The sequence below is a fragment of the Cottoperca gobio genome, chromosome 12, assembly GCF_900634415.1.
Source record: "Cottoperca gobio chromosome 12, fCotGob3.1, whole genome shotgun sequence".
In the NCBI taxonomy this organism is placed as follows: Eukaryota; Metazoa; Chordata; class Actinopteri; order Perciformes; family Bovichtidae; genus Cottoperca; species Cottoperca gobio.
Genome location: NC_041366.1, coordinates 2,371,223 through 2,399,046, shown reverse-complemented (window position 1 = coordinate 2,399,046; position 27,824 = coordinate 2,371,223). Strand labels below are relative to the sequence as shown.

The window sequence follows — 27,824 nt, the reverse complement described above, 5'->3', positions numbered from 1 at the left end:
TTTGTATTTCCATATGTACATATATGTATGTCAAAGTGCTACATAAATTAAATAAACTTGAAACTATCTACCACACAGCATGGAAGAGATTGTGCAACGCTGACATTTCAAGCTACATGCAGGCGACATACAGATTGTAGTTCATCTTCAAGGTGAGGTGGTTCAGGTTTGTTTGGAGTTCATGCACTGAGGAATGGAAAATCTCACCATATGATGTCTACTTTATACTTGTGGTCTTCATAGTGCAGCCTTACTGCTCACGTCTCTTCCTACTGAAGGAAGTGAAGTGTCTTCTTACCTCAAGTGAAATGTGGCCTTGAGGGGCTACATATGTCTCAATTATAAACAATCATAATAGGTGTCACACTTACTTATTTAGAACTATCAACTACAACTAACTAAGTACTTAAAATGTGATGATTCTGATGACCTCTGGAGTCCCATCACATCCATCTTGACTGCTAGTTACCCCTAACTTGACTGCATATGGCTCCACCTTGTGGAACAACACAACTTCCACTCAAAACTTTCTTTAATCAATCAACCTATGAGAAAAACGTTGCTGGTGTTAGTGTTTTGATGGATACTCATGGCTTGTATAGAAATCATTTTAAAGGCAATTTAATTAAAGGTGTAAAGCAACACACTACCTCTGGGAGAGTTGTCAGTTGTACACTGTAACGTGTAAATATGCATTAAGCGTGACATGTTTCAGCTTTCTACAAAGCACCAAAAAGAAACCCTATTTTAATAGTGTAATCACTGCACTTACTATCTGCCTTCATAGATATTTATTGTCACGGTATTTATTTATTTATTTTTCCCAAATATAACCACAGTGCATCGTAGACGGCAGTAAACGCACATATAACCTGCATCACTGGGTTCTTTTGATGGCGTCCTGTATATTATTCTTAATATTTGAGGAGAGGATTTGCTGTGGCAGGAAGCTTCATGTCGACACAGAACTACATACTGAGGTATAAGTGCATTACTCTGGAGTACACGGTGGCCTCTGAGTGTGTCTACCTTTACGGAAAGGATACACAGCCATCATTAATGGCATCAGTTCCACCTTTTCTTTTTCCTGCTATGACAAGTCAAAAGGCCTCCTCTAAAAATATATGAACCAATCCTTAGTGAAATATTTATATTAGATTAAAGAGATGTGTGCATGCTTGGCAGAGTAGAACAGATGCCGATGGAATGCAAAGAGACAGTAAGTCTGTATTTGCAGGTTGCAGTTCTCTTTTTGCTTCTGACAAGTTCCTGTTTTCTATTATTAAAAATTGTCATCAAAATGGCGTTCCTTCAAGACATTTTCCTTATTTTTTCTGGGTAGACAGTTTCATGCTGAATACTTAAATTATTGTTCAGCATTACATGTTTCTTCTGAAAAAAAAGAGAAAACTTAAAGAGAATTACTTCAACTGGTAACACACGAATGAATGAGGTTTTGTCAACTCAATTTCAAAACAAACTGTGTTAATCTAACTGGTTAAACTTCATTAATTTGTGTATTACTAATTGAAGGAATTACTTTAAGTCGGTTAGCAATTCCCCTTTTCAGTCCTCTCACTTTCGAGAGCAGAGTTTAACCCTACAACTGCACTAGTTTGTTCCCCCTAAAGCCAGTGTACGTAATTCATTCATTTCCTTAAAAACATAAAACGTGTCAAAGCACAGAACATACAAGCTGTAGAGGTGACAAACAGACAGTAATGTCATAAGCCTGTTAGGGCTTATAAAACATTTCATGAAAGGAGACTGAAACAAAGAGATAATCAGTATGACAAAATCAAAAGGGACAAATGACAAATAAGATCAGTTTCACTGTTTGTGTTTTATTGCGCTCACACTTTCACTTTACAGACAGTTCTGGACAATTACTACACTGATGTATGTCATCGGCATGTGCAAAATGATCACTATATACCCGGGGTCTTCAACGTTTTTCAGGCCAAGGACCCCCAAACTGGTGGAGCATGGACTCCCGACTGTATATGTTGTATAGAAAATTGTTTTTGCGCATTCACATTCCTCCTCCGCTGTACGTCGCGAAGGGCAGTGACACACACCTAAAGTCAGAGACAGAGTGGAGGAAAGGAGAGGGGTGCACTAAAATAAATGTGCTGCCTTGTGTAGTCTGCTCTGTGCCCCTCCGCCCCCCCCCCCCCCCCGCAGCTTCAACCCAGCCTGGCTTCTACTCCATCTTTGTGTTTGCATTATGAGGTATACTCAAACTCATATTCATTGACCTGCGCCTTTAAAATCATGCCAAATGCTTTCACATGCTTAGACAGCCTACGTATATCGCTTGGGTCTGCGACATATGTCTGCAGGAGGATAATGCTGAACATGAGGGACACGGAGCGCATTACCTGTGTCGTTTTATTTCTCTGCTGAGGCATCATCAGCCCTTACTACTGCTGCTTCACATTTACTGCTTAATAAATGATGTCTGGCGGATGCACTCAGGATGAAACTGCATGCAGTGGATACATTAATCGCTATTGGCCGTCATATACTCACCTTCTCAGTTACCACCCCATTGTTAGTCTTCTGTAAGGTCGACTAGAACTTTAACAACATGTGTGAGGGATGAGTCTGGTGAGTGTCCGGCTCAGCAGTAGCATCCTGTCATCACTCCGCAGTAATGTTTAGAGATACAGGATATGTGCTTCAGTTCCGGAGATGCTGGATTCCTGGCTCACTTCCTATTGGTCCATAACCGTAAATAACGAGCTCATTCAGCCGACCAAACAAATCCCCATATACAATGAGGCCTAGATATTGTCTATTTTCATTACCTTTGTGGTCAAAAACGTAAAAATCAAATGGAATAAAGATTAAAAATCTGATTTTAAATTAATTTAGCCTAATTCATCATGCGTTAAACATACATCACCAGCAGATGGTGGTGCTGCTGAATAAAATCACTTTCCCCCTTTTTTCCCTTTTTGCTTCATTGTTACGTTTTAAGTTTTTAAGTTTTATTTAAATGTCCATTCAACCATAAATGACAGCCGAGATGAAACTTTGTTTATTTGGGGTCAAGGCACAAAAAAACAACACAACTTCCACATAAAAAACATGAAAACGTCCAAAGTCATGGCTGCACCAAATTCTGATTGTAATAAAAGTTTGAATTCAAATAAAGTTCAAATTGTCCTGAGTAAAATAAAAAATAACATATGTATTGCTACTAAAAAAGGATGGGAGGTTCGGGGACCTCATATGTGTATGTTTATGCTGAATGAGTTGTGTAAAAGTGCTGCTATAGGCCATATCATCAGATCCTGCCTTTGGTTTTGCAAAATAACCACACTGGACTAGTGAACATTATATATTTAGAACAGACAAAGATGACGTGATCCACAGTCTCCATTTGACTGCAGACACTGCTTTCCGATGAGGTGTACAGATTAATTTAGTTTAGTATGTCCCAATCTAATCAGACACTCTTCCTTCCTGCCTTCCGACTACTTCTGGCTGTATCTGATACAAATACCTTGCCTGTCTACTGTGTCTTAATTTTTTATATTTGGTTTATGCCTTTCTTATTGGTAATGCCAACTCTATTTCAATTGGTATGTTGATGTAATGTTTTATTCCCCCTAATTGTCTACATGATTTGGTACACTTTAAAACTGTGTATCAATTCCTAACCTAATCATTCTATATAAAGACTGCAATATTTAATTAAGAACAACCTGTCTACACCTCGAAGAAATATGTTTGAGACTAGCCAGTGCTGCACTACAATTTGGGCATATTAACTTTAAACACTGGAACATAAAATGCATTACTTTTTAAACTATTATAGGGTTTTTCGACCCATCAGTAAATATACGTACATAATCTCTGTACCGCTCATAGAGAATGGTGTTCACATAAGACTGCAAATTGAATGCATTTCTGATTTTGTCGCTTTTTTAAAACATGTTTATAAGCTTTGTGTAGTGTAAATCTGTACGACTCTACAGATTTGCCCAATAATTTACCACTACTTGCTTTCTTCTTAGATGAAGAGGTATTTCCCCAACTTCCACCTAAAGCGCTGACAGCGACGTTTCCTTGACAGCCCCACAACTCAACCGGAATGCTTGAATTCTGTCCAACCTTTTAATGGACGTCCACGCAGCTGATCTACATACAATAGAACCATCATCCAGAACTGACCTGATTAAAGTCCAATGTCTGTCAAGCATCTCATGATATTCAAGACTTTTTTTACATGTATCTTCTATTTTGTCAATATGAATTTGTAATGTGAGCAACATTTCAAACCATATTCCTAAAAATTAGAACATTTATATGTTTCCTAATCTTTAACCATAACGTTTCAAACAAATATCTTCACTGACTCTAGTAAAGTAAAGTAAAGTTTGAGATTTTTCTACAGACGATTTAAAACCTCCAATCAGAGACCAGTTTTAAACGTCAATGATAGCTTCCTGGACTTTCTGTACAATTTATTCAAAATCCCTTCCTTTTTTCCTAATTGCCCTATCATCTGCAAAAAGTGACTTGTCAGACATCAATGGACCTAGAGTACTTTTTAAACCCCACTCTGACATGGTAAGAATAAATCCATGGTCTTGTATGTATGTGATTCTAAAGCTAAAGCTCTATAATTATCTAGACTGGTCAGGTTTCCCAAGTTTTTTTGATAGGAACAATTTCAGCTTTTTTTTATACAGCTCCGATAACCTTGCCACTGCTCACTAAAATAAATTGAAACATTATATAGAATACTTAATCTTTTCCAGACACAATGTTACACTTATTTAGGGCTCTTTTCAACTTATTTAGAGATAATAGGTACATCTAGAGTCTAGAGTCACATTTATTTTCTCATCTGTTAGGAAATCTATCTAACATTTGCTGCCTTCTAATTTTAAACACACACCTGTCCATCCTCCCACAATGTATTGTGAGCATTGGCATCACCACACCACATTATGTACATACATATGATCTTCTTCCGATTTACTTGCCTGACGTTCAACTTTTTCTAAATTCAACGGTCTGGGACGCAAAAACGCCATTCTCCTTCCACCTGCCCTCCCGATAGGCAGCCATTTTCATAGCGCTATTGTTGAGTTTAAAGTTAACACATGAGTGTATTCTTCCATTTGTCCTGTGGAAGTAGTTATTGTCTAACTATTCGCTGCCAGATGTTCGCTGCTGATGCAGTGTAGTGAGGCGCACCGTCGTTACGTCACTGTCCGGGGTTTCCTAGTGAAGTGAACCCTACGGCGTCATGGCGGAGGCCGGTTGTCGGAAGACCCTGGATTGAAATGCCAGTTTTCTACAATCGCAGTTGACCAACGAGCACTAGACTTTGCTTCCATCTAAATCGGGAAAGGGGACTTACTTGATTTTTTCGTGGGAGAGGAAAACCAACACTGCACCAGTTCTACCGAACTGAATCGTTCGGGGCTGCTCTCCCTAACTAGGAGATAGCTAGCTAGCGTAAGGTAGCGTTAGCTATCTCAGCAGCTAGCTTGCTAGTTAAATAAAAGAAGAAAGGACCTCTGAAGTGGAAAGGCGGATTTAAACAACAATTTGATTGGAGTTTGCCAGGTAACATAAAATAACACCAGGTAACATACAGTGTGGAATTACTTATCCCATAGTTCAGTGAGAAAGTAAGCTAACGTTGCATGTTGATGTGGTAAAAGCCGCGAGAAGTGAGCGGCGAATGAAAACAAGATGGAAGAGGGTGAAGTTAGGTTAGCTCATTTGGTTTCTGGTTTTAATAATGAATACCAAATACATTTAGCACTCTACTGTGGTCCACTACTTGCATATACATTTGCATAGTTAAATATGCTTGACTGTTTAACGCCGTGTATAGGCTCTAACTGGAAAGTGAACATTCCAGCAGTTGCCTGCTAAGATGAACTAGCGCAAAGTTTTGTCATTTCGTTAGCTTCCGTGCTAGCCTCGTGCTTCATAACGTTAGCTTACGCTACTTTCCTTGGCAACGTTAGTAAACGCTGGACTATCATCCTCTTCTCACCCCATGTTTATTGAACACATGTTAACTTAAAATAAAAAAAATGTCATGGCGTTTAACGTTTAGCCCACATGGTTCCGGCACATAGTATGGAATATTAACGTTGCTTTTCATGTTTTACAAGTGTTATGGTTGTGTAACGCAGAGGACCATGATACTAGCACAACAGATCAGAGCTAGCAAACCGTAATTGGTTATACATAAGGAACAGTCATTATCCTGTAGCAGTGAAGTTGCCAGAACCGCCGGGGGTAATGCAATCATTGTCGGGGGTTATTGTTCTCCGTTGGAATTCGGAGATAAAATACTGGCTGGCGCGTTGGCACAGTCTGCATACATTACTGCCAACGTACCCCGCCAATAGCTAATACTGGCGTCATTAGCCGGTAGTAGCTAGTTAGCTACAAGCTAAACTTTATCCACGCTAAGACTAGATGACACAAAGTTTGTCATAAGTCCGGTTGCTAAAGGACTTTGTTTGGGCCTAGCTAAGGTTAATGTGTTCATTTAGTTTATGAGAGTGCCAACGAAGCTTTGCGTGGATGTGAAAACACGCTGGTGCTGCGCAGGCCTGATAGGCCTCTGCGGTGAGAGAACAAATGCAGCTAAGTTAACAGTTGCATGTAGCTACAGCCGTCTGCACATCTCACGTCTGTTCTGGTCTCTGTATATTCGTGAAACAATAAGTGTTTTGGTGAGCTACGGAGACAGTTAACCTAACTCTGAACGAACCCGCCGATCACAAATTACTTTTCACAAAATTTCCACATCAACAAATGTCTCGTGCGCAAGTGTATTGACAGTTCCTCAAGGACAGTTCATTGGATGAACTTTGATGCAGGGGCTATAGTTGGTCAGAGATGGTGTACTGAGCTGCAAATGCTTTCTACTTTCTAAGCACGAGGATTTGTACCTGCAGTGTGTTAATTGTGTGATGTGTATGTTGTGTCGAATTTGAACAAGATGAATGCACAATCCTGGCATTTTCCAGACAGTATTTCTAATGTTGTTCATTTGTATCTTCTCGGACAGGTTAACCACGTGGAACATAATACCGCAGGTTGTCAGGGGGAAGTCTATATTTTAGGCTTCAACATGGCTGGACGCAGTGAAGAGGAAAGTGTAAGCAACAGCAGTGGAGAATCAAGGTAAATAAACTAATCATCTTGCACAAAAGGTCATCAGAGTAGTTTTTTGTTTTTTATCTCAGCTGATAATATATTGATAATAGTAACTATCTGACATTAGACTGGAGCAGAATACTTTCATACACCTTGTCTGACATTTCTGTGTCTGAAACTGCCATCTTCTGTTTGTTTATATTATTAATAATAATAATACATTTTATAGAGGGCTTTTAAAAGGTACTCAAAGACGCTTTACATGTACATATAACATTAAAAAATTACATTAAGAAGAACAGGACATCAACATTAAAAATACATTGAAATGTGTAATTTATAAAGTTACAGACTGATGGTCTAATGGTATGTATGCCACAGTTGTTTACCGTGTTGTTGTTACGCACAAGTATGTTTACGTCACACCGCAGAACTGCATTGAGGCAGAATTTTACTATGCTGGAAAGTTTTGAAGGCGGCATTAATGAGCTTCAGATATTAATGATTGCAATTTCAACTGTTAGAAGCCCAATGCCAGGTAATCTCACTTAACTCTGCACATATATATATATATATATATATATATATATATATATATATATATATATATATATATATATATATATAATTGACTAACACATTGCATTGCCAGATGAAATTGGATTGCGTTGTGGTAGAAGTTGTGTAAGAATAAACTTTTATGCCGGACATCCCTTCCTCTGTTGTGGCACTCCAGTTGCATTAACACGGCGATGGTAGTGTCTAAATAAATAAGCTACGAGCATGCAACACTTTCAGTGTCTATGTGCCATCATGTTTAATTATACACAAGGCCCAAATGGATGTTAATAAAGTCCGAAAGGGTATAGTAAACGTCATTCTTTATTTGTACCAGGTATTAGATTGGCACCGGTATTAAAATAAATAATAATAATTCAATGAGTCCTATATCCTGTTTGATTTGTGGATGACTTATCTATTAATTACTAATGCACATATATGTGTTTAATTATTTTCTCTTTACATGTGACAGTAATTCTGATGATGAATCCGGTTCTGGATCAGGCTCAGCATCAGGGTCCGCCTCAGGCTCCAGTTCCAGCTCCTCCAGCAGCAGCAGCCAATCAGGGAGCAGTGACTCAGGAAGTGGCTCAGACTCTGGCAGCCCGTCAGATTCTGACACAGAGAAATCCAAGGAGAAGATGGAACCGCCAAATAAGTCAAACATTGACGGAGCTGAGGTAAATAAATGGGATTTCAAAGAAATTAGCAAAGATGGGCTTTATTTGTTACTCAAAATTGACATTTAGAGAAAATGTAATTATTCTAACAAGAATGGATGCCTGTGATCTCAATTTGACAAACATGGTTAAATAAAGGCTAAAGAAAAAAAATTGATCAATGTGTGTTAACTGTAACGCTATTGTTATATAATCGGCATCAAAGTTCTTAACACTGCGTGAAAACAATCTTTCAAAATGGACTCAGCATTTCCTTGCATCTCTGTAGCAACTCTAAGTCTAATGCAGGAACTGTAGAGTTGCAATACTCAAGAGTTAACATGGTTTGACTGACACATTTTGGCACACAGTTCTTTTTGGATGTTTAACACAGTGGTCGACTCTTGTCATGTAAAAGCTTTTGCACTTGTTCACACATTTTTGGCTAACCTTCTAATACACTCATTGATTGCAGTTCTGGAAGTCCAACCCAAGTATCCTAGCAGTGCAAAGATCTGCTATGCTCAGGAAACAGCAGCAGCAGCAACAACAACAACAACAACAGCAGCAGCAGCAGCAGCAGCAGCAGCAGCAGCAGAGACAAAGCTCCTCAAACAGTGGATCCGATGAGGTTTGTTTAAAATCAATCCCCAATACACTTGTTCTGTGCTGCTTGACTAGGAACTAATCAACACCATTTGGAGTTCAATAGTGTACTTAACTGTAACATCTGTAATTGGAGGTGCAGAATGAATTTGTGCCATCTGATTATAAATGAACTTTCTGTCTGATTATAATCTCTTCTAGGACTCATCAAGTAGCGATGGATCTGACTCATCGAGTGGATCCAAAAGGAGAAGAAATTCAGGCTCCTCTGACTCTGGATCGGGTTCTGGATCTGGGAGTGGTTCTGGATCAGACTCATCAGCGGAGGAGAAAAGTGATGAAACGGCATCAGACTATGAGCCTAGTCACAAAATCAAAAGCAGAAAGCCTCCAACCAAGTAAGTGGACAGTTGCCCTTTAATGGCTACCTGGGTACGCAGGGTTACTTTGTTCTCTTAACTATTTCCCTTTTTAGTGGTAACTCACCTCAGCTGTTTAGGTATTGATCATATGACCTATGACCTTTTTAAAGGAATACAAAGAGTCGTGTGAGTTTAACCTGGCACATGTAATATTTTTGTCATCTCTTGTCATATCTCAGGATGAATTTTCGGAATGGGAAGAAAAGTAGTAACCAGAAGAAGAAATCATCCCAGAAGTGTTCTTCCTCTGAGGACGAAGATGAAAACTACAAAAAGGTGGCGTCTGCGGGGCCACGGCGGCAGGCCACAGTCAATATCAGCTACAAGGAGGACGATGAGCTGAAGACTGATTCCGACGACCTGGTTGAAGTTGTAGGTGAAGATGTCCCGCAGCCTGAGGAAGAGGAGTTTGAGACACTTGAGAGAGTGATGGACTGCAGGATAGGAAGGAAAAGAGGTGAGGAACACGGTGCTAAGACTGATTATTTAACTGCCACTATAAACAGGTTTATTATCAAATTTGAAAGTTTCTGGGAACGTGGCTTGTAATGGTAATAATGTATATACCGGTTAGACATCTACACAAATCTGGGAGAAAATAAATGTTCTCAACTATGAGAAAACCTAGTTCAAAAACGGCTCAAACCATTTCTCGGTCGGTCAGATCACACTTGATTGACGGCTCCTTTTCAGCCCAAGTAACGCTACCATTTTTATTTTGAATCACTAAAATGTTTTGCTACCAATTGTATCAAATAGACCCTTCTTGGTTAGGAAGCTTGACTAATCGAAAAACTAACAATCTAGGTTAAACCACTCAAATCAGTTTTTCTTTTATTTAACTATTCCTAGTATGGTGCTAATCATTTTAGCATTTGCCATTTACTTACATAGAACTGTTAGCATTAGCATTACAGTTGTAAGGAAAATGAAGGAATTAGACCATTATATTTAGAAGAAGTCAGGAGATACCAGGAAGATACTGACTAATCTTGAGCGTCCTGTTCCTTTTTGGAATGTTCACCTTCAAAAGAGAACCAAATAATTTAGTTTCGTTCTAAGGATGAAATAAAGAAATATGTTACTTCATTTCTTTCCTAACAGCAACAGGAAGTACAACTACTGTATACGCTATAGAAGCAGACGGGGACCCCAATATCAACTTCAATTCCAACAAAGAGGCTGGTGACATCCAGTATTTGATAAAGTGGAAGAACTGGGCCCATATCCACAACACTTGGGAGACAGAGGAGACACTCAAGTTACAGAACGTCAAGGGCATGAAGAAAATGGACAATTTCAAGAAGAAGGACACGGAGAAAAAGAGATGGTGAGAGCTTGTTTAATAAACCAAGAGCTTCTCACTTTATTAACCTTTATCACAACATTTAATGAACCGACTTTACACACAGACAGTGAAAGTTGTGCTTCTAATGATCACAGCAGCAGGAAACACTACTTGGGAAATTAGGATGACAATCACATGACAGACGGAATATAATCAGTCTGTCGCCAGCTGTCCTCCCTGGTCAATGCAATGACATTACCCATGCTAAACCCATAGCTTAACGTAACCATTTAGTGCCATCTTGTTTGGCGCAGATTGGAAATGGAACACAGACTATTACTTATTTTCTAATGCTTTTTGTCCCCAGGATAAAGGCGGCTTCACCAGAGGATATAGAGTATTTCAATTGTCAGGAAGAAATGATGGATGACCTGCACTCTCAGTACCAGCTTGTAGAGCGAATCATAGGTACACTTTCTAAATTAATTGTTTGTGTAAAGCATTTTTCTCTGCATACATTTAATGCCACTGGATTTGTGTAACTAAATAAGTCTCTGAATTCCTTTTTGTTCAGGACATTCAAACCAGAAGTCTGCGGCTGGTTACCCAGACTACCTGTGCAAGTGGCAGGGTTTATCATACTCAGAATGTAGCTGGGAAGATGGCGCTCTGATCGGCAAAAAGTTCCAGAAATGCATCGATGACTACATGAGCAGAAATCAGTCCAAGTGCATTCCATCCAGAGACTGCAAGGTAATGAGTGCACTGCCAAGTCTCTATTGGCACTAGCAATGTGTTGCTAATGTGTAAAACCTTTGCAGAGTGATGGAATTCTGAATTTAGTCTAGCTTTACCAACTGCTGTTGTTTCCTGTAGGTGCTCAAACAGAGACCCAGGTTTATGCCTATGAAGAAGCAGCCATCTTACATAGGAGGTGATGGACTCGAGCTCCGAGACTACCAGTTGGACAGTTTGAATTGGATGGCCCACTCCTGGTGCAAGTATGTTTTAAGCAATCCTTAATTCTCAACATGCGTCTATTGTCTATTCTGTAATTATGGGGAGTGGGTCATATGATAGTTCACCAGCACTCAGCAGTGTGTAACAGGTCCACAATCTGAGCTTTTGCTGTGTCTCTCCTCTTCTTTTCTTCATTCATAGAGGGAATAGTTGCATCCTTGCTGATGAGATGGGTTTAGGGAAGACCATCCAGACGATCTCCTTCCTCAACTGCCTGCTTAATGATCACCAACTGTATGGACCCTTCTTGTTGGTTGTGCCTCTCTCTACACTAACCTCCTGGCAGAGGGAAATCCAGCTCTGGGCCCCTCAGATGAATTTTGTCGTCTATCTGGGAGACATCAGCAGCAGGAACATGGTATGGTGGTTCAAACATCTGTAATTCACATACACACACAACTATATTGATCGAATTTCCTAATACATTTTTCCTGTAATTGAAGTTAAGCTGTATGGATACAAGCCGCAAAGGCAACTGTTTGTTAATGGCTGTATCAACATTTTCATGTTTCCTTTTAATAGATCAGGACACATGAGTGGATGCATGTTCATAGCAAGAGACTGAAGTTCAACATCCTTCTCACAACATATGAGATTCTTCTCAAAGACAAGGTCAGTAGCTACCTCACTATATCATGTTGTATATCACTTGATCGCCTTTATTTATCTAAAGCTGTGCAGTATAATATTAGTACATGTAAAACTTGTAACGTGTGTATCTACAGTCATTTTTGGGCAATGTTAACTGGGCCTTCATTGGCGTGGATGAGGCGCACCGACTGAAGAATGATGACTCCCTCCTGTACAAGACGATGATGGACTTCAAGTCCAATCACAGGCTTCTGATCACAGGAACGCCACTGCAGAACTCTCTGAAAGAACTATGGTCCCTGCTGCACTTCATTATGCCAGAGAAGTAAGCGATTTCAATTGTTATGCTTAAATCTTTAACCATGAAGCGGATTGTTACTCATATGAACAGGTCAAACACGGGTTGAATGCGGTCGAAAGGTCTGCGTTATTCACGTCTGCTGGACGAAATTTGTGTCTCGTCAATGTGCTGCATATTTATGAACTATGATAATCTAATTATGGTGTCGTCTCGTTTTCCTCTCCATGAAGTTCTCGTACAAAAAAAAACTGAGCACAAAGTAACTATTTTCCTTTTTGTGATATTATTTTATTAGTTTTTTTGCAAAATGTTGCCAGTGAAAACACTGGGTATTTTTGCAACTTCAGCAATATCTGCTGCCTTTTTTTGGACACACAGCTCCTCTTGCTCACCGGAGCAGCTCTGACCGTAACTTATCAGATAGTGCTGTGGGCAGGACATTGAGTGAGACAACAGACTGAGAAGCCCGCTGCGTCAGAGCCGTAGTGCATTTTTAATTAAATTAATTTTATCGGCAATAAATTAACAAAATTAAGATTCCAATAGAGATACACTGAGCCACTTTTTTCAGTTCCGATTACGATACCTGAATTTGGACAGCTTCAAATATCCATCTAATTCCAATACCAGAAGTCTTTTCCATAAGAAATTGCATTGCATTGCAATTTTGCATAGAAATGTATCCAAAGTGATGTGTTTGAACTGTATGTTCAGTAGACTTCCCATACAAACAGGTGTAGGAGTGCAAACTGCTATGACGACTCCTTTTAATTTTTTGAAACACTTGAACAAATGTAGTGTAAGCAATGCATTATCAAGTACTAGTAAGTAGATTTCTTTACATGGGTTCAAACGTTTTAAGAGAATTTCAAAGATAAAGCCCTTTGTGTCTCCAGAGGGAGCTTCGTGAAGTCTGATAGGTTATCTCAAGTGAGGCCACTTGAGATAATGTCTCTGTAGGGCTGAAGAACATCTGGAGTGAGAAAGATGTGAGCTTACACACCTGTCGCCCACTCCTCATCTCTGCTGCAGGCTATTGGCTCAAGGCTGTATTATTTGTTACTAGCATACCACACAACTGAATCTCTGACCAAACTGTTGGCGGTCCAGTTGCATTGTGGGTAATGCAGGCATCATGTTTTGGTAAGGAAGATGAGTGCGGCAGTAGCTTCATCCATAGGGGCTTGGCTCGGCAACCGGTTCAACGGACCAAGTGCGGTGTGTGGACTGCTACCTGGAGAGGGGCCAGTTTGCCGCTTGGGCACTGCAGAGGTGCCCTTGAGCAAGGCACCGGACCCCCACACTGCTCCCCGGGCTCTGATAATATAATAGCTGCCCACTACTCCTAATACTAGGATGGGTTAAATGCAGAGTCTAAATTTCACTGTGCGGTGCTGTGTACATGAGTCACACATGTACAGAGCAGAGTGCTTCCCAAGTGTCAGCAACTACTTTTCCTAACCCCAGTTAGAGCAAAGAAGAAGCTCAAAAGAAATTCCCATTTTGTTTTCCCTTACTGAACTGTTCTGTATCCAATAGAACAGCATATTAAAACGGTCCTGATATATAGTGGTATAGAAATAATGTTTTGATTTAAACAAGCCTATAAGACACTTTGTACAAAGTAAAATGATGAAACTTAATCAGTTTTGGTCACACTTGCTTTTAAGGAGGAATAAATAAGGAATTCTCTCCTGTATCTCTTACAATGAGTTGACTGTGTTGCTACACCACCACTGATGTATGTTTTGTTCCTCAAGGTTTCACTCCTGGGAGATCTTTGAGGAGGCACATGGTAAAGGCAGGGACTCAGGCTACACCAGTCTGCACAAAGAGCTGGAACCTTTTTTACTGCGCCGAGTCAAGAAGGATGTGGAGAAATCTCTTCCTGCCAAAGTGGAGCAGATCCTCAGAGTGGAGATGAGTGCTATCCAGAAACAGTATTACAAGTAAGAGCTTGACATAACCCTTCACATCAACAATGTGCAGATAGTTTTTATTTCTTTTTTTTCTTGCACCTTTTTAAGTAAACCACTAGGGAATTTAAGTTGGTATGTGCTGAATGGCAAGCAGCAATGTGTAGAACACTTTGATTCATAACCTTTTTGTATTATGAAGACATGAACATATGCTTCTTTTTGCTAAGTTGAAGGGAGGGGCATGTAAAGGTTGTGTTCATACGGACGAAAGCACCCCAACATAAATATGTCTGGTGTGGATGTGCTGCTGGTGAGAAGAGCACATCTGAACCAGGAAGCCTGTTAAAAGCCTGTTCAGGTGCAAGTCTCTCTGCAGGCCTTATTGAAATAATTGAGGATCCTGATATTATTGACGTAGCAATATTCTGAGTCTAAGCACAGCCTGTTAGCTGGTTTGTGTTCACCTTCTGCTTGAGTAATACGGAGAAGAGTATGTCATTATGGAAGTGAACATTCCTATTTAATCTAGGTTTGCTGCTAGACATTTTAGCCTAATTTACAGAACAGTATAGCAATAGTTTGTGTCTTCTGTTTGTGATCAGATGGATCCTGACCAGGAACTACAAGGCTCTGAGTAAAGGTACCAAAGGCAGCACGTCGGGCTTCCTGAACGTCATGATGGAGCTGAAAAAGTGTTGTAACCACTGTTACCTTATCAAGCCCCCCGAGGACAACGAGTTCCTCAACAGAGCTGAAGCCTTACAGGTCTGTTTATTATAGATGGTGTTGTGCATCATGTTGACAGAGAAATTAACTACTACATTTCATGTGAGCATAATACGCTAAATGATAGTAAAAAAAACTGAAACTGGTTCAAAAAGGGCATGGCATGTAAATGAACTCAAAGGGTGGAGGAGAAGTTTGTAAAATGGCAAGTAAATTTAAGGTAGACAATGAATGAACTTGGACTGCTCCATCACAGGTCCAGAAACACAGACAAGGTAATCTGATGAGGTTCAATGAGTCACACATGTCCGACTAACTAACTTCCGGCGTTTGACCAGCAGTACTGCTTCCTCTCTTTTGCTTGTGTGGTGTGATTTTCCTCACACATCCCCAGCTGATGGCGACTGAGTGAGAAGTTTGCCATGACTTATCTCAGGATAAATGTAGTTACCTTAAGATGCTCTTAAATAAATATCTCATTAAATGTGTTTTTTGCTGTGTGATTTAGTGCATCTGCTTGTTTTCCCAGAAGCTGAATGTTTCATAAAAGTTTCATTCAAGTGCTGTTTTGCTGCTGTTATATTAAACCTTCAATAAATATTTATTTTTTGCAAACTTGGGAGAGTTGTGACCATTTTGACATATCATCATAATGAGCAACCCCCTTCATATTGTTGTTATAGAAATATTGATTGTAGCTATGTTCATTTCAAACACTTGGCTGTGTTTGTGCTATGCAGGTGTAAGTTTGGATGTGGGGACGGCGTGTGCATGTTTATTTCCAGCAGCATACCAAATGAACACAATTAAGTGTATATTGATTTTCATAGTGTTACATGGCCCCTCTTTTCCTCTGACAGCAACTGATCCGCAGCAGTGGGAAGCTGGTTCTGTTGGACAAACTGCTGGTGCGTTTGAAGGAGCGAGGCCACAGAGTTCTCATCTTCTCCCAGATGGTACGGATGCTGGATATCTTGGCTGAATACCTGAAGAGCCGACAGTTCCTCTTTCAGGTAGCTACACACCGTTCTCACATAACCATCCATCACACTTTATATACACAAAGATGTTCCACAGAAGCTCTCCTGGAATTTCCTTCCAGCTAACCAGAAAAGATGAAATAAATATTAAATGTTGTGAATTTGTGTAGAGATTAGATGGCTCCATCAAAGGCGAGATGAGGAAGCAGGCGTTGGATCACTTTAATGCTGAGGGCTCAGAGGTAAGTTCTATGCCCTGCATACAGTAAATGTTGCTCCTTTGTGCTTTATTTCAATGAACTAGGACTGTAACTGCATAGTGAACCTCCATTTGTGTGCCCAGGATTTCTGCTTCTTGTTATCAACGCGTGCGGGTGGTCTGGGTATCAATCTGGCATCAGCTGACACGGTAGTCATCTTTGACTCGGACTGGAACCCCCAGAATGATCTGCAGGCCCAGGCCAGAGCGCACAGGATCGGGCAGAAAAGACAGGTAAGCAACAACTGTCATAAACCTCCGTCCAGTTTGACTTTTTCTTTTGTTATGTATTTTGCAACCGTACAGTATTTCCCACTGAAATGTTGTAGAGTACAAGTATGAAGTAGCAATTACACAAGTACCTCAACATTGTAGTATTGAATTACATTTCACCACTACGATTAGCCTTTCTAGCCCTACTCGGATCACCCGAAAGACATTAATTGTCTACTTTATCCTCATGCACTGCCAGAATGTGTTTAAATGCTATTCCATTGATATACACAGTATACCTTTTGCTTATTGACTGGCAGGTGAATATCTACCGTCTGGTGACAAAAGGCTCAGTGGAGGAGGAAATCATTGAGAGGGCGAAGAAGAAAATGGTGCTGGACCACCTTGTCATTCAGAGGATGGACACTACAGGGAAAACTGTCCTCCATACTGGTGCTGCTCCCTCCAGGCAAGAATTGCGTACCTCATCCGGCTGCTTGTCTGCCTTGCCTCCTTTTGCCTTCGTCCCTCTTGAACTCAGATTTCTGTGCTTGTTGACCTTGTTGATTGTTATTGACAGACGAGTGCAGCTCTTTTTTTCAACAAAATAAATCAAATCAACAGATTTCATCTTCAGTATTTTTACTCCTATCACAAGTTGCTGCTTCACTTTGCTGTTATCTCAATTGAGTTTGTTTTATTGCATACAGTTCAGCACCATTCAACAAGGAGGAGCTGTCTTCCATCCTGAAGTTTGGTGCTGAGGAGCTTTTCAAAGAGCCAGAGGGTGAGGAGCAGGAGCCTCAGGTATGTAGTATTGTATACCGATTTATGTATGTACATAATCTTTTCTCTGAAATATATTGGATATATTGGAGTAGCATGTCACGGCCTTTCCTGCTCTGTAGGAAATGGACATTGACGAGATCCTGAAAAGAGCTGAGACCCGGGAGAATGACCCTACACCCTCCACAGTAGGAGAAGAACTGCTGTCTCAGTTCAAGGTATAAACCATTTTTTTTTCTTGTTTTAGAAATCCAATATTGTATTTTCTGTTCTTCAGCAATTTAACATTTACAGTTGTTTGTGACCTGACCTGTGCAGGTAGCCAACTTCTCCATGATGGATGACGAGGATATAGACATCGACTCTGAGCGTAGTCATCGGAGTTGGGACGACATCATTCCTGGGGAGCAGAGAAGGAGGATGGAGGAGGAGGAGAGACAGAAGGAGATGGAGGAAATCTACCTGCTGCCCCGCATGAGGAATTGTGCCAAACAGGTACACAAGCCAAACATAATAAGGACTTGTGAGTTAGGGTTTTTTTCTGCAAAAAAACTCACTATAATTTGTGTGCTATCTAGTGGTATTGTGTATTTTTTGGGCTCTTAATGAACTTCCAGGCAATATTCCTGGTTTGTGTAAGCAGTCCAGCTTTAACGCCAGTCAGGGTCGGCAGAGCAGGAACCGAAGGTATTCTGGGTCCGACAGCGACTCCCCCTCAGACCGAAAAAGGCCAAAGAAAAGAGGACGGCCTCGGACCATTCCACGAGAAAATATCAAGGGCTTCAGCGATGCTGAGATCCGGAGGTAAATTTATATTAACAACCTCTTAGTGTGACTATTTATCTACTTCTCCACCTATTCCATGTAACATCTCTGAACTACTTACAGGTTTGTCAAGAGTTACAAAAAATTTGGAGGACCACTGGAAAGGTAAACTATATCAGATTTAGTTTTTAATAGATTTCAATAATTAACAAAACAACATGCCACACAGTCTGCTCAACATGCGTCTTTGTCACTCAGGTTGGATGCTATTGCTCGTGATGCTGAACTTGTAGATAAGGCTGAACATGACCTGAAACGCTTGGCAGAGACGGTTCACAACGGCTGTGTGAGAACACTACGAGAAAACCCCTGTGGACCAGAGAAGACTTCAGGTAACAAACCTATTCAAGATTCCATCAGCCCAAGATGAGAAAGTTTTGTATGTTAGTCATGTGCAGTCTCACTGAGTCTCGCGCTGCTTTCCCGCGTACAAATACAGGTGGCTTGTTATATCTCGTGACGAAGGTGTCTGATGAAGCTGTAGCTCTGTGCGTGCGTGGGTGGCCCTTAATTTACATACTCTGTAGCCTCCATACTGTGTTAATACAACAATGATGCCAAAGCAGGCAAGGCAGATCAGCATTGTGGTCCTGTATCTGTGCTGTAAGTGGATTCCCACTCCTCTAGTGGAGCAAAGTAGTAAACATCTCTGCTTCCATGCTTTGTTGTTGGAATCTAAACTATTTGCTATCGCCTGGTTGTTGCTCTCATTGCGTGATTTGCATGCTGCAATGCCACAGCCAGTAACCTACACTCAGGTTAGACTCACCAAAGACTTGTTTTTGTATTTTATATAATGTGTTAATTCATACTGTACACTAGGTCTGTCATGATAACTATGTTATTGACTTATTGTAAGATATATGGACATGAGCTCGGTTTTTGGTTTTGCTATTACCCGTTGTGTTTACTTTGTTTGTTTGTTTGTTTGTTTAATTAAGATTGTTGCCAACATGATGCCAGAATAACAGCAGGGTTTTCCCAGAGTCATTGTACATGTTTGTTAACAGAGCCCTGGAGTACATTTTATTTATTGTTTTGGTTGTGTGGTTTTATTTTACTTTTCAAGTGTATATAAAAAAATATATTGCCCAAAGTCTGACTATACTTAAGAACTAAAAGTTCATTGCACTTTGAAAGGGTGTACTTGCATTATTATGCTATCATATTATTATAATTATTATATCAGTGACATAAAATGATGATAATATTGTTTATTGCAATTATTTCTCCGAGAATATATCGACCCACAAAATGAGTTATCGTGACAGGCCTAATGTACACTAACTTTTCAAATGGAAGAATTGTTAAGTGCGTTATTAAGTTCATCTTTAGAGATTTGCAAATGTGGCCATGTTTTATATTTTATTAACAATAATTTCTGCGATAAATAGAAAAGAACATATAAGAAGAACTGAAACTAATGATTCAAAATTATCTATTGATTATTTTTCATGATTTAATCAGTTTAGTCCATCAAATGTCCGATAATTGTGGAAAATGTTAGCCAAAGTTAACATCTTCAAAGAGGTTATTTGCTCAATCAATAGTCCAAAAACCCCCAAATATTTGGTTGACAATGATAAAAACATACGTCATATTGAAGAAGCTGGAATGTTTTTGGCCTTTTCAAGATGACTTGAGTAAATAATATTTGGGAAAAGACGATGCCTACCCTATTACAGTTCTCTATGCTTTATTTATTTTTCTCATCTGATCGCAGGGTTGCAATGTTCTGGACAGCAAATAAACTGCAGATCTACACATTCTGTTGGGCTATAGGCCAGGGTTACAATACACATTGTACATTGACATCGTGACCCCCAAAATGTTTTATTTATGTTTTATCTCTCACAGGATCAAATGGCTAATGTAGCATGAAACTGCTTTGTTGTTCTCCACATGTTTGATGACCAGGAGGCAGAAGAGGGAAGGTGAAGGGCCCTACATTCAGGATCTCTGGAGTCCAGGTGAATGCCAAGCTTGTCATCTCTCATGAGGAGGAGCTGGCTCCGCTCCATAAGGCCATTCCTTCTGATCCTGAGGAGAGAAAGAAGTAAGGCCCCCAATACACTACATGATTTCTCTTTCTCTTTGACACGATCGGGCATCACAGCTTATTTTTATTGGTCTCTGTCACATACTTTCATATTTTTCCTATATCAAGCAAAATCATGTCATATTCAAATATATGTGGTAATGTCATATTAAGCAACATCGTGTTGTTTAATGTCTATATTTGAATTGTGTGTATTTGAATAGGTATATGATTCCATGCCATTCGAAGGCAGCACACTTTGACATTGAATGGGGGAAAGAAGACGACTCCAGTCTCCTCATAGGAATCTATGAGTACGGTTACGGCAGCTGGGAGATGATCAAGATGGATCCGGACCTCAGTCTTACTCACAAGGTGAATTCAGGCAGAATATATTTCTAATCTCTTTCTTTTGTTTTTAATATTACATATACACTATATACTGTGGATCACTTTCTTTGTGAGGCCTCAACGTCTGCACTTATTTGCAGTTTTATCTTTTAGTTTACATCAGGGGTGGGGAAGCATTTTCCTATCAAGGGCCATTTCAATTTTTACAACATCCTTCGAGGGCCGTACTAATTATTGAACTCGTAACCTCCTCTAAAAAATGTCACCTTTCTTTCATGCTGTGCAAAAAAAGCAACTTTTTCCTCCATGTATCTTTCTGTTTTATCTTTCCATGTTTATATGTTACGCTCTGCAGAGAGCTGCTTGTTGGGTCAAACTCCGCTGAAGAGCGTTAACTTTATCCAAACGCACTCGTTCTTTCAGCTCGTGCAGTTCGGCATGTTTCGTGCTGTAATGACGCTTGAGAGTATTTTTCATCACCGCAAGCACGTCCGCACAAACTAGACACACTGGCCTTTTACTTCCACAAAGAAATAATCATTCGTCCATTTCTCCTGGAGAGTGCGACATTCCACATCCACCTTTCTGTTTTACACTCGTCATGCTGCGTTCACTGATGTCAACGACAGTCTCGTTTAATATTGAAGTTTGACAGTCACCCGTTTTATTCTATTGCTGTTGGATTAGTTTTTTCTTTTGGAGTTGATTTTTTGAATGTGTTTATGAATTACCTGGAGGGCCGGATCAAATGTTGTCGGAGGTTGTACTATACATAAAGTTTTCCCATATTCACCTGTTTATTTGAGTGGGCCAGACAAATAGATTCACCCCTACTGAATCCTTTCTTTTCAAATGTCAGTACAGAAGCAAGTGTGATGTAAGTGTGTGCAGCCATTTCTGAGAATGTTTACTGTGTCCATGGCTGATCAGCTCCTACCAGACGACCCGGACAAGAAGCCACAGGCCAAACAGCTTCAGACCAGAGCCGACTACCTCATCAAGTTGCTAAGCAAAGACCTGGCCAAGAAAGAAGCACAGAAACAAGCAGGGACAGTAAGTCTTCCTCTGCATCACTAACTACCATGCTTGTATAGGTATCATTTAAATTTTTGTAATATGGATATATTAAAATGCATGTCTACCAGAATCTACCAATGCTTCTTTGTATGCATATAGGCCAATTCACGGAAGAGGAAACCAAGAAGTAAAAAAAGCAAAACTCTGAAGCCAATTAAGACAGAAGAGGTGCTGAAGAGCACGTCCTCAGATCCCCCATCGGACAAGAGGTCAGATGATGAGGATGAAATTGAGGAGGAAAAGGTACATTTAGATGCCACTCGTACTGCTTTGTTTGCTGCAGCATGAAATTAAGGTTTCCTGTTTTCAGTTTGGCGTTGATGTGTTATGTGTTTTCAGGAAGTGACACCAGTGAAGGCACCGAGCAGACGGGGCCGGACAGACAGGGTGAAGGAGGAGGATGAGGACGAGGAGCTTGAGCAGGAGGAAGTTTCTTCATCAGGGGAGAGGGAGGTCAAAGAAAAAGACAACAAAAAAGAAGGCAAGAAAGAGAAGAAGGAGGAAAGTTGGGACATTAAAGAGACAAAGGAGCCAAAAGAGAAAAAAGAAACCAAGCCTCTGGAGGCCGTACATAAACAAGAGGAGAGCATGGAAAAGGTATAATAATTATTCTATATGTGATATTTTCCTTTACTACTATACAGCATAGTCTTTATTTATTAAATGAATAGATGATCAGGCTAAAGGCTGTCAGTGTGGATATTGATGGTTTGTTTGGGAATTCATTCTCAATTCCTTTTCATCAGAATGACATAAAGACTGAGGTACGAGAACGAACAAAGAAAGCCTCCGATGTGCCGGTCCATATAACAGCAAGTGGAGACAATGTGCCAGTATCTGAGGAGTCTGAGGAACTGGACCAGAGGACCTTCAGTGTGGTATGTGTCACTGATGGAAAATATATTTTGTTAAATGCTACGTATTCTATGTTTATAGTTGATTTAGTCATCGACTAATGGAATAGCAACATCATTAAAACAGACTGATGACTAAGATAAGATGTTATATCGGAATGCTTTAATAAAGTAGCTGGAGTTGACTGAAGTTTGAACGTTTCAGTGTAAAGAGAGGATGCGGCCGGTGAAAGCAGCCTTGAAACAGCTGGACAGACCGGAGAAAGGGCTGTCGGAGCGTGAACAGCTGGAACATACGAGACAGTGCCTCATAAAGATCGGAGACCACATCACTGAGTGTCTGAAGGAGTATTCAAATCCTGACCAGATCAAACAGTGGAGAAAGTTAGTACGCACAAGATTTAACCTGGCTCACTGTTGGATTGAATAAGGTATAAGACTTGCATTATCTTTCATATTTGTTTGTCTTTTACAGAAACCTGTGGATATTTGTTTCCAAATTCACTGAGTTTGATGCCAGGAAACTACACAAACTGTATAAGCATGCAATCAAGAAAAGACAAGAGAACGCCCAGGTATGTGAAGGACCTGTAATAATTCTGCTTTTGGATTGAAGTATGACATCTCCATCCATAATGATGATTATTCTTTCATCAGGCAATGGAGCAGAACACTAGAAGCATAAACGCCCACAGCTATAAACATGCAGGTACAGTCAGCGTCCCTCTGTTGTCCATAGAGAGTAAGATGAACAAACTGTCACTGCTTACTGATTCATTTGTGGTATTTGTCCTCAGATATTGAAAGGCTGAAGGACAACTCTCACCAGGATGAAAGCAGCAGGGACAGTTACAGCTCAGACAGGCATCAGCCTTCAGCTCGACACCATGAGAGCAGCAGCAGTAAGGAGAGACACAGCTCGGAGCCCCACAGGAAGTCCACAGGAGGGGAGTCCAGGAAAAGGCCGTACTCCTCCTTCAGCAACGGCAAAGACCATAGAGACAGAGACCACTACAGACCAGACAGCAGGGACAGAGACAGACAGGACAGGTGAGGGACAAGTGCAAAATACTTTGACATCAGAGGGAGACGATGTGACAACAGACTACCACATTCAAGCCTGTTAATAACATTGCATTTATATCATAAAGCTGTCATTATTCTATGTTGTCGTTCTTGTCGAACACCATGAAATGACCCAAAGAATGTTAGTCTGTGTCTTCTCTACCCTCCCTGTGGCTCTCAGCTTCCTACCAAAGACCATCATTTTATAAACATCTCACAAATGTATATAGTTTCATTTATACTGCTCAATAATTTTACTTGAGCAGCTGGGCACTGTCATTTTTAGCAAGCCTTCCTCAATCAGGAGGAAATAATGCACTTTTAGGAGAATATATCCAGCAATGGGGGAATCCACATTTAGTGCTTTAGTGAGTATTATGAGGCAGGACCATGTATGTGGGATTATGTCAAAAAACAACAGTGTGGCTCATTTAGGGCGTTTCCACAAAAGCCTAAATTTAGTTCTCTATATAATCGCTTTCGAAAAGTTCAGGAACTTTAGGGCCGGAGTTTGTAGCCCTGGCCGTTTGTGATTGGTCAAACAAAGATGCCTCGTGTACAACCTCATTCATAAAACAAGGAAGTCTTGCATCAATGTAGGACATGGGCTGCACATGTGTTGATGTTTATTAATGTTAAAAACAAAGATAGGAATTATGGTTTCGACTCAATTATAAAAATGAAAGAGTGAGTGAAAGTGAAAGAATGTAAAAACAACTTAGCGCTCATGCAACATGGAGAGAGTGGCAGTAGAGAGGACAAGGGGGGGTGGAGGAATGACTCAAGCTTCTGATTTTTTTTTTTTTTAATGGAAGTTAAATTCTAAAGCATAGAATTCATCTACAGTGAAGTTCAGTCTCCTATTCATTCATTCATTCATTCCATCAAACTCAAACATCAGTCACACAGTAAATACAAAGAACAACAGCATGACTGTTGTTTTCTCATGTGTGAAAACGCCACTAAACTTTTTAATTTGCCATGGGTCTAATCTACAGGATTGTGCAAAAGGGACTTTAGCTCCTAGTTTAATTCCTGAGATTAGTTCTAGAACTTTATCGAAAAGAGGCTATGGATGTGTATTCACATCAGATATATCTTATATATCAGATATATCAGGCTTTACACACACACACACACACACACCGTACTTGTTGTACTGGTTTTGCTCTGCATGTGGGATTGCGGATCAAATTTGTTCATAGCACAAAAGCCGAACATCTTTTTAGGCTACCATCTGCAGTGATTGTGCACTTACTGATAGAGATTGTATATAGATAAATTATATTATTTCAGTGTATCCCCATGTTACATAAAGTGGTGTACTCTTAATGGAATTTAATATACATTATGAATTTCTTACAGACTTGAATTTACTCTTATCACTATTTGCGTCTTATCATAAATTAACAGTATCATGGTAAGTTATTTGGGTCGGGGCTGAGGTGATGGACTCATCTCCATTTTCTGTCATTCAAAATACAGCAAAAAAGGTTAAAATGTTGGACAACAAAACACAATGAATGCTAGTGTATAGATATTTTGCACCACGTGTCATGCCGATGCTCTGTGTCTGTGCAGATACTACAACGACGGTAAGCACAGGAAGCTGGAAGAGTTCCGCTCCAGCAGAGACCATCGGCTGGACATGAAGGATCATTCCCACTCAGACCACCGCTCCTCCTACCGCTACCACTCAGACTGGCAGACAGAGCAGCGAGCATCAGCCAGTGGGCCCCGCTCTCCCCGAGACCAGCGCTCACCCTACGACTCCCGCTCACCCATGGGACACCGCTCACCTTTCGACTACTCATCAGACCACAAGAGCACACCAGAGCAGATCTGGAGCAGCCGCAAGACATAACAGGAGCTGCCTGGGTCTGCTAGTAGCAGCCATAGACTCAGCAACACAGCAAATGCCTTACAGGGACTGTGGACTCCAAGCAGAAGCTGTTTGAAGCACTGTGCATCAGTCAGTTCAGCATGGCTGTCATCTCCAAGCTTCAGCTGCAGCTCATCTCGGGAACGCCAGGCAGCAGATATAAAAAAATCAAAGCATATTTTTGTATTAAAGAGTTTAAAGCTGCATCGTTGTGTTCAACAGAATGCGGCAATTCTTTTGTTATTTTTATAAACTTTTCTTAACTCTGGAAACTGACACAATTGACCCTGAGAGCTGCCTCATATTCCCACCAACCAATGACACTGGATCCTGTATAAGACTGTTCTCTATGTTTGTCTGTCTGTCTCTCTATCATGCTTAATGTGATTATCTACCTTATTTAAGTGTTAACTCGATGAGAAGTCAGTTGTCACGTGAATCGCTTTACAAGTTGATGTAAAGGTGTCTGGTTGAATCCAGTTTGGGCTCAGGCTCACCACCTGAAGTACCTCATTTATACAGCATTTCTCATTTCCTCAGCAGGTTTTCTTTTTTCCACCAGGCGTGAATTATTTAATAACATATCTTAGCTGTAAAAAAATAACCTGGATTGTTTTTGGAGAGCGAGGTGTATCATGTTTTTTCCTTCAGTAATACTGTTGTAAATTTTTGTAAGATAGTAAATCAGTGGTCTTTTTCCTCAGGCTTTTTGGATTTATTATGACTCTACTTTTCCCCATCAACTCAGGCTTTTTTGTCGTTCTACGAGTGAGTTTCTGTATAATAGTTCTTTCATGATAATGCTTTCAGAATGTAACTTTTGGTAAAGGGAAAGTTCTTTAATGATACTCAGTTTTATTCACTAGTGCTTAGTTCTTCTCAGTAAGTTGGAAGAAACTGACTTGAAATCACAATTTGAAAAAAGGCAGTTATCTTTCAATAGAAGCACCTGTTAGATCTTAAATAAATTCAACTTTTTACACTTGTTTTTCTTTACCTTTCAGTTTTTTTTTCTATGTAGGCAATAATGTCAATGTTTCTATGCAGCCAAGTATATTTGTGGTGAACCACCCAACTGAATGAAGTCACTGTTACGGTTCACCCTGTTGTAAATAAATTTCCTCTATATTTCAAAATGAATTTACACTGAAAGTGCATGAATTTTTATGAACTGTTTTATATAGTTGTTTATGAAGCCATTAAAATCAATCACTGTACTCACTCTACCAACTCTCTTCAACAAAGTGTCATGTTTTTGATTCTGCCAGAAATCAGACATGTTTGGAGGACAGGTAGGTTGATTTCATGACACTATCACAAGCAATGGCCTAGCAAATATATCGCTGCATATAACGTTTTTGATTTTTACTTTACTATGTCACTGTCATGACATTACTTTGAATCAAATGGGAAACGGCTGTTTGGCTTCAGCGGTGCCGCTGGGGTCGCAACAGGGTCGCCAAAAAAATGCATTGCAGAAATACTTATTGGCATTTGTTGAGCAAATCACGGATTCATCTATGCAGCATGCTTGGAATTTGGAAATGTGATAAATTGCACTGATTTTTAAAAAGTGCTGCCAACATTTGTGTTTTGCAAAGTCATGACGCTGCAATATTTTGAGGATTTACACAGACCATGTTGAGAATGACGTCAGTAATACAGTTCAATAGAAAATCCTTTTGATGTGAGGCAACCTCGATGCACCACTATCAACTAAAGATTAGTGTATTGTACCTTTGTAATCTGAAAGCGACAGAACATTGAGCTCTCGGAGCGGCAGGTTGTACTCTGGACTCTGAGGACACCGAGCAGCGGAGCGCTGTGAAGGTGACATTTTTTGCACCTTTACTATTTAACAAAACGTTGAGCTCGCTGACTGCGACATTTTCTCTAATTCCTACCGTGAGCTATAGCTTACGTTTTTTAATTTATTTTAATAGGCATATTAAATAAGCTACCACATAATCATCTCTTACATAGTCATCCTTACTGACAAGCAACAGCCACTACATTTGGTATTGTACATATCGATATGAAAACGTTTCTTTAATGCATTTAGATCTACCCGTTAATTCATATAGAAATAGTACATTCCGTTTCTTCGAACAACGCTCTCATTTGAGTCTGGAGCGTCACATTGGATAAACAAACGCACCCGATATCAGCTGACCGGAAGTAGTCATGGACCCAAGCTGTTGCCTAGCAATTCAACTCGTTCGTAGTTCGATTATGACTCGACTTTTCAAGGTGAA

General features: G+C 40.1%; 1 protein-coding gene across 3 annotated transcripts; it reads left to right on the top strand.

Annotated features, from left to right (window-relative positions):
- Positions 1-5,203: 5,203 nt before the first annotated feature.
- Positions 5,204-26,795, top strand: chd1 (chromodomain helicase DNA binding protein 1). Of its 3 annotated transcripts, none has more exons than XM_029444475.1 (36): positions 5,204-5,589; positions 7,058-7,173; positions 8,180-8,387; positions 8,842-8,997; positions 9,174-9,370; positions 9,574-9,851; positions 10,499-10,724; positions 11,050-11,150; positions 11,257-11,435; positions 11,559-11,683; positions 11,844-12,060; positions 12,225-12,314; positions 12,428-12,618; positions 14,355-14,543; positions 15,116-15,278; positions 16,100-16,252; positions 16,390-16,461; positions 16,563-16,712; positions 17,012-17,160; positions 17,402-17,498; positions 17,600-17,695; positions 17,796-17,972; positions 18,118-18,281; positions 18,366-18,407; positions 18,501-18,634; positions 20,220-20,358; positions 20,565-20,715; positions 21,622-21,744; positions 21,868-22,011; positions 22,108-22,365; positions 22,515-22,646; positions 22,828-23,006; positions 23,098-23,197; positions 23,280-23,331; positions 23,420-23,672; positions 25,269-26,795. In XM_029444475.1, the coding sequence occupies exons 2-36, from the start codon at positions 7,121-7,123 to the stop codon at positions 25,549-25,551; spliced, it is 5,421 nt and encodes a 1,806-aa protein (XP_029300335.1). In that variant the 5' UTR covers positions 5,204-5,589; positions 7,058-7,120; the 3' UTR covers positions 25,552-26,795. The 3 variants fall into 3 exon arrangements, with proteins under 3 accessions (XP_029300335.1, XP_029300336.1, XP_029300337.1); XM_029444476.1 differs by lacking the exon at positions 5,204-5,589 and adding an exon at positions 5,720-5,738; XM_029444477.1 differs by lacking the exon at positions 5,204-5,589 and having other exon boundaries at positions 7,121-7,173; positions 18,121-18,281; positions 25,269-25,551.
- The last annotated feature ends 1,029 nt before the right edge of the window (positions 26,796-27,824 follow it).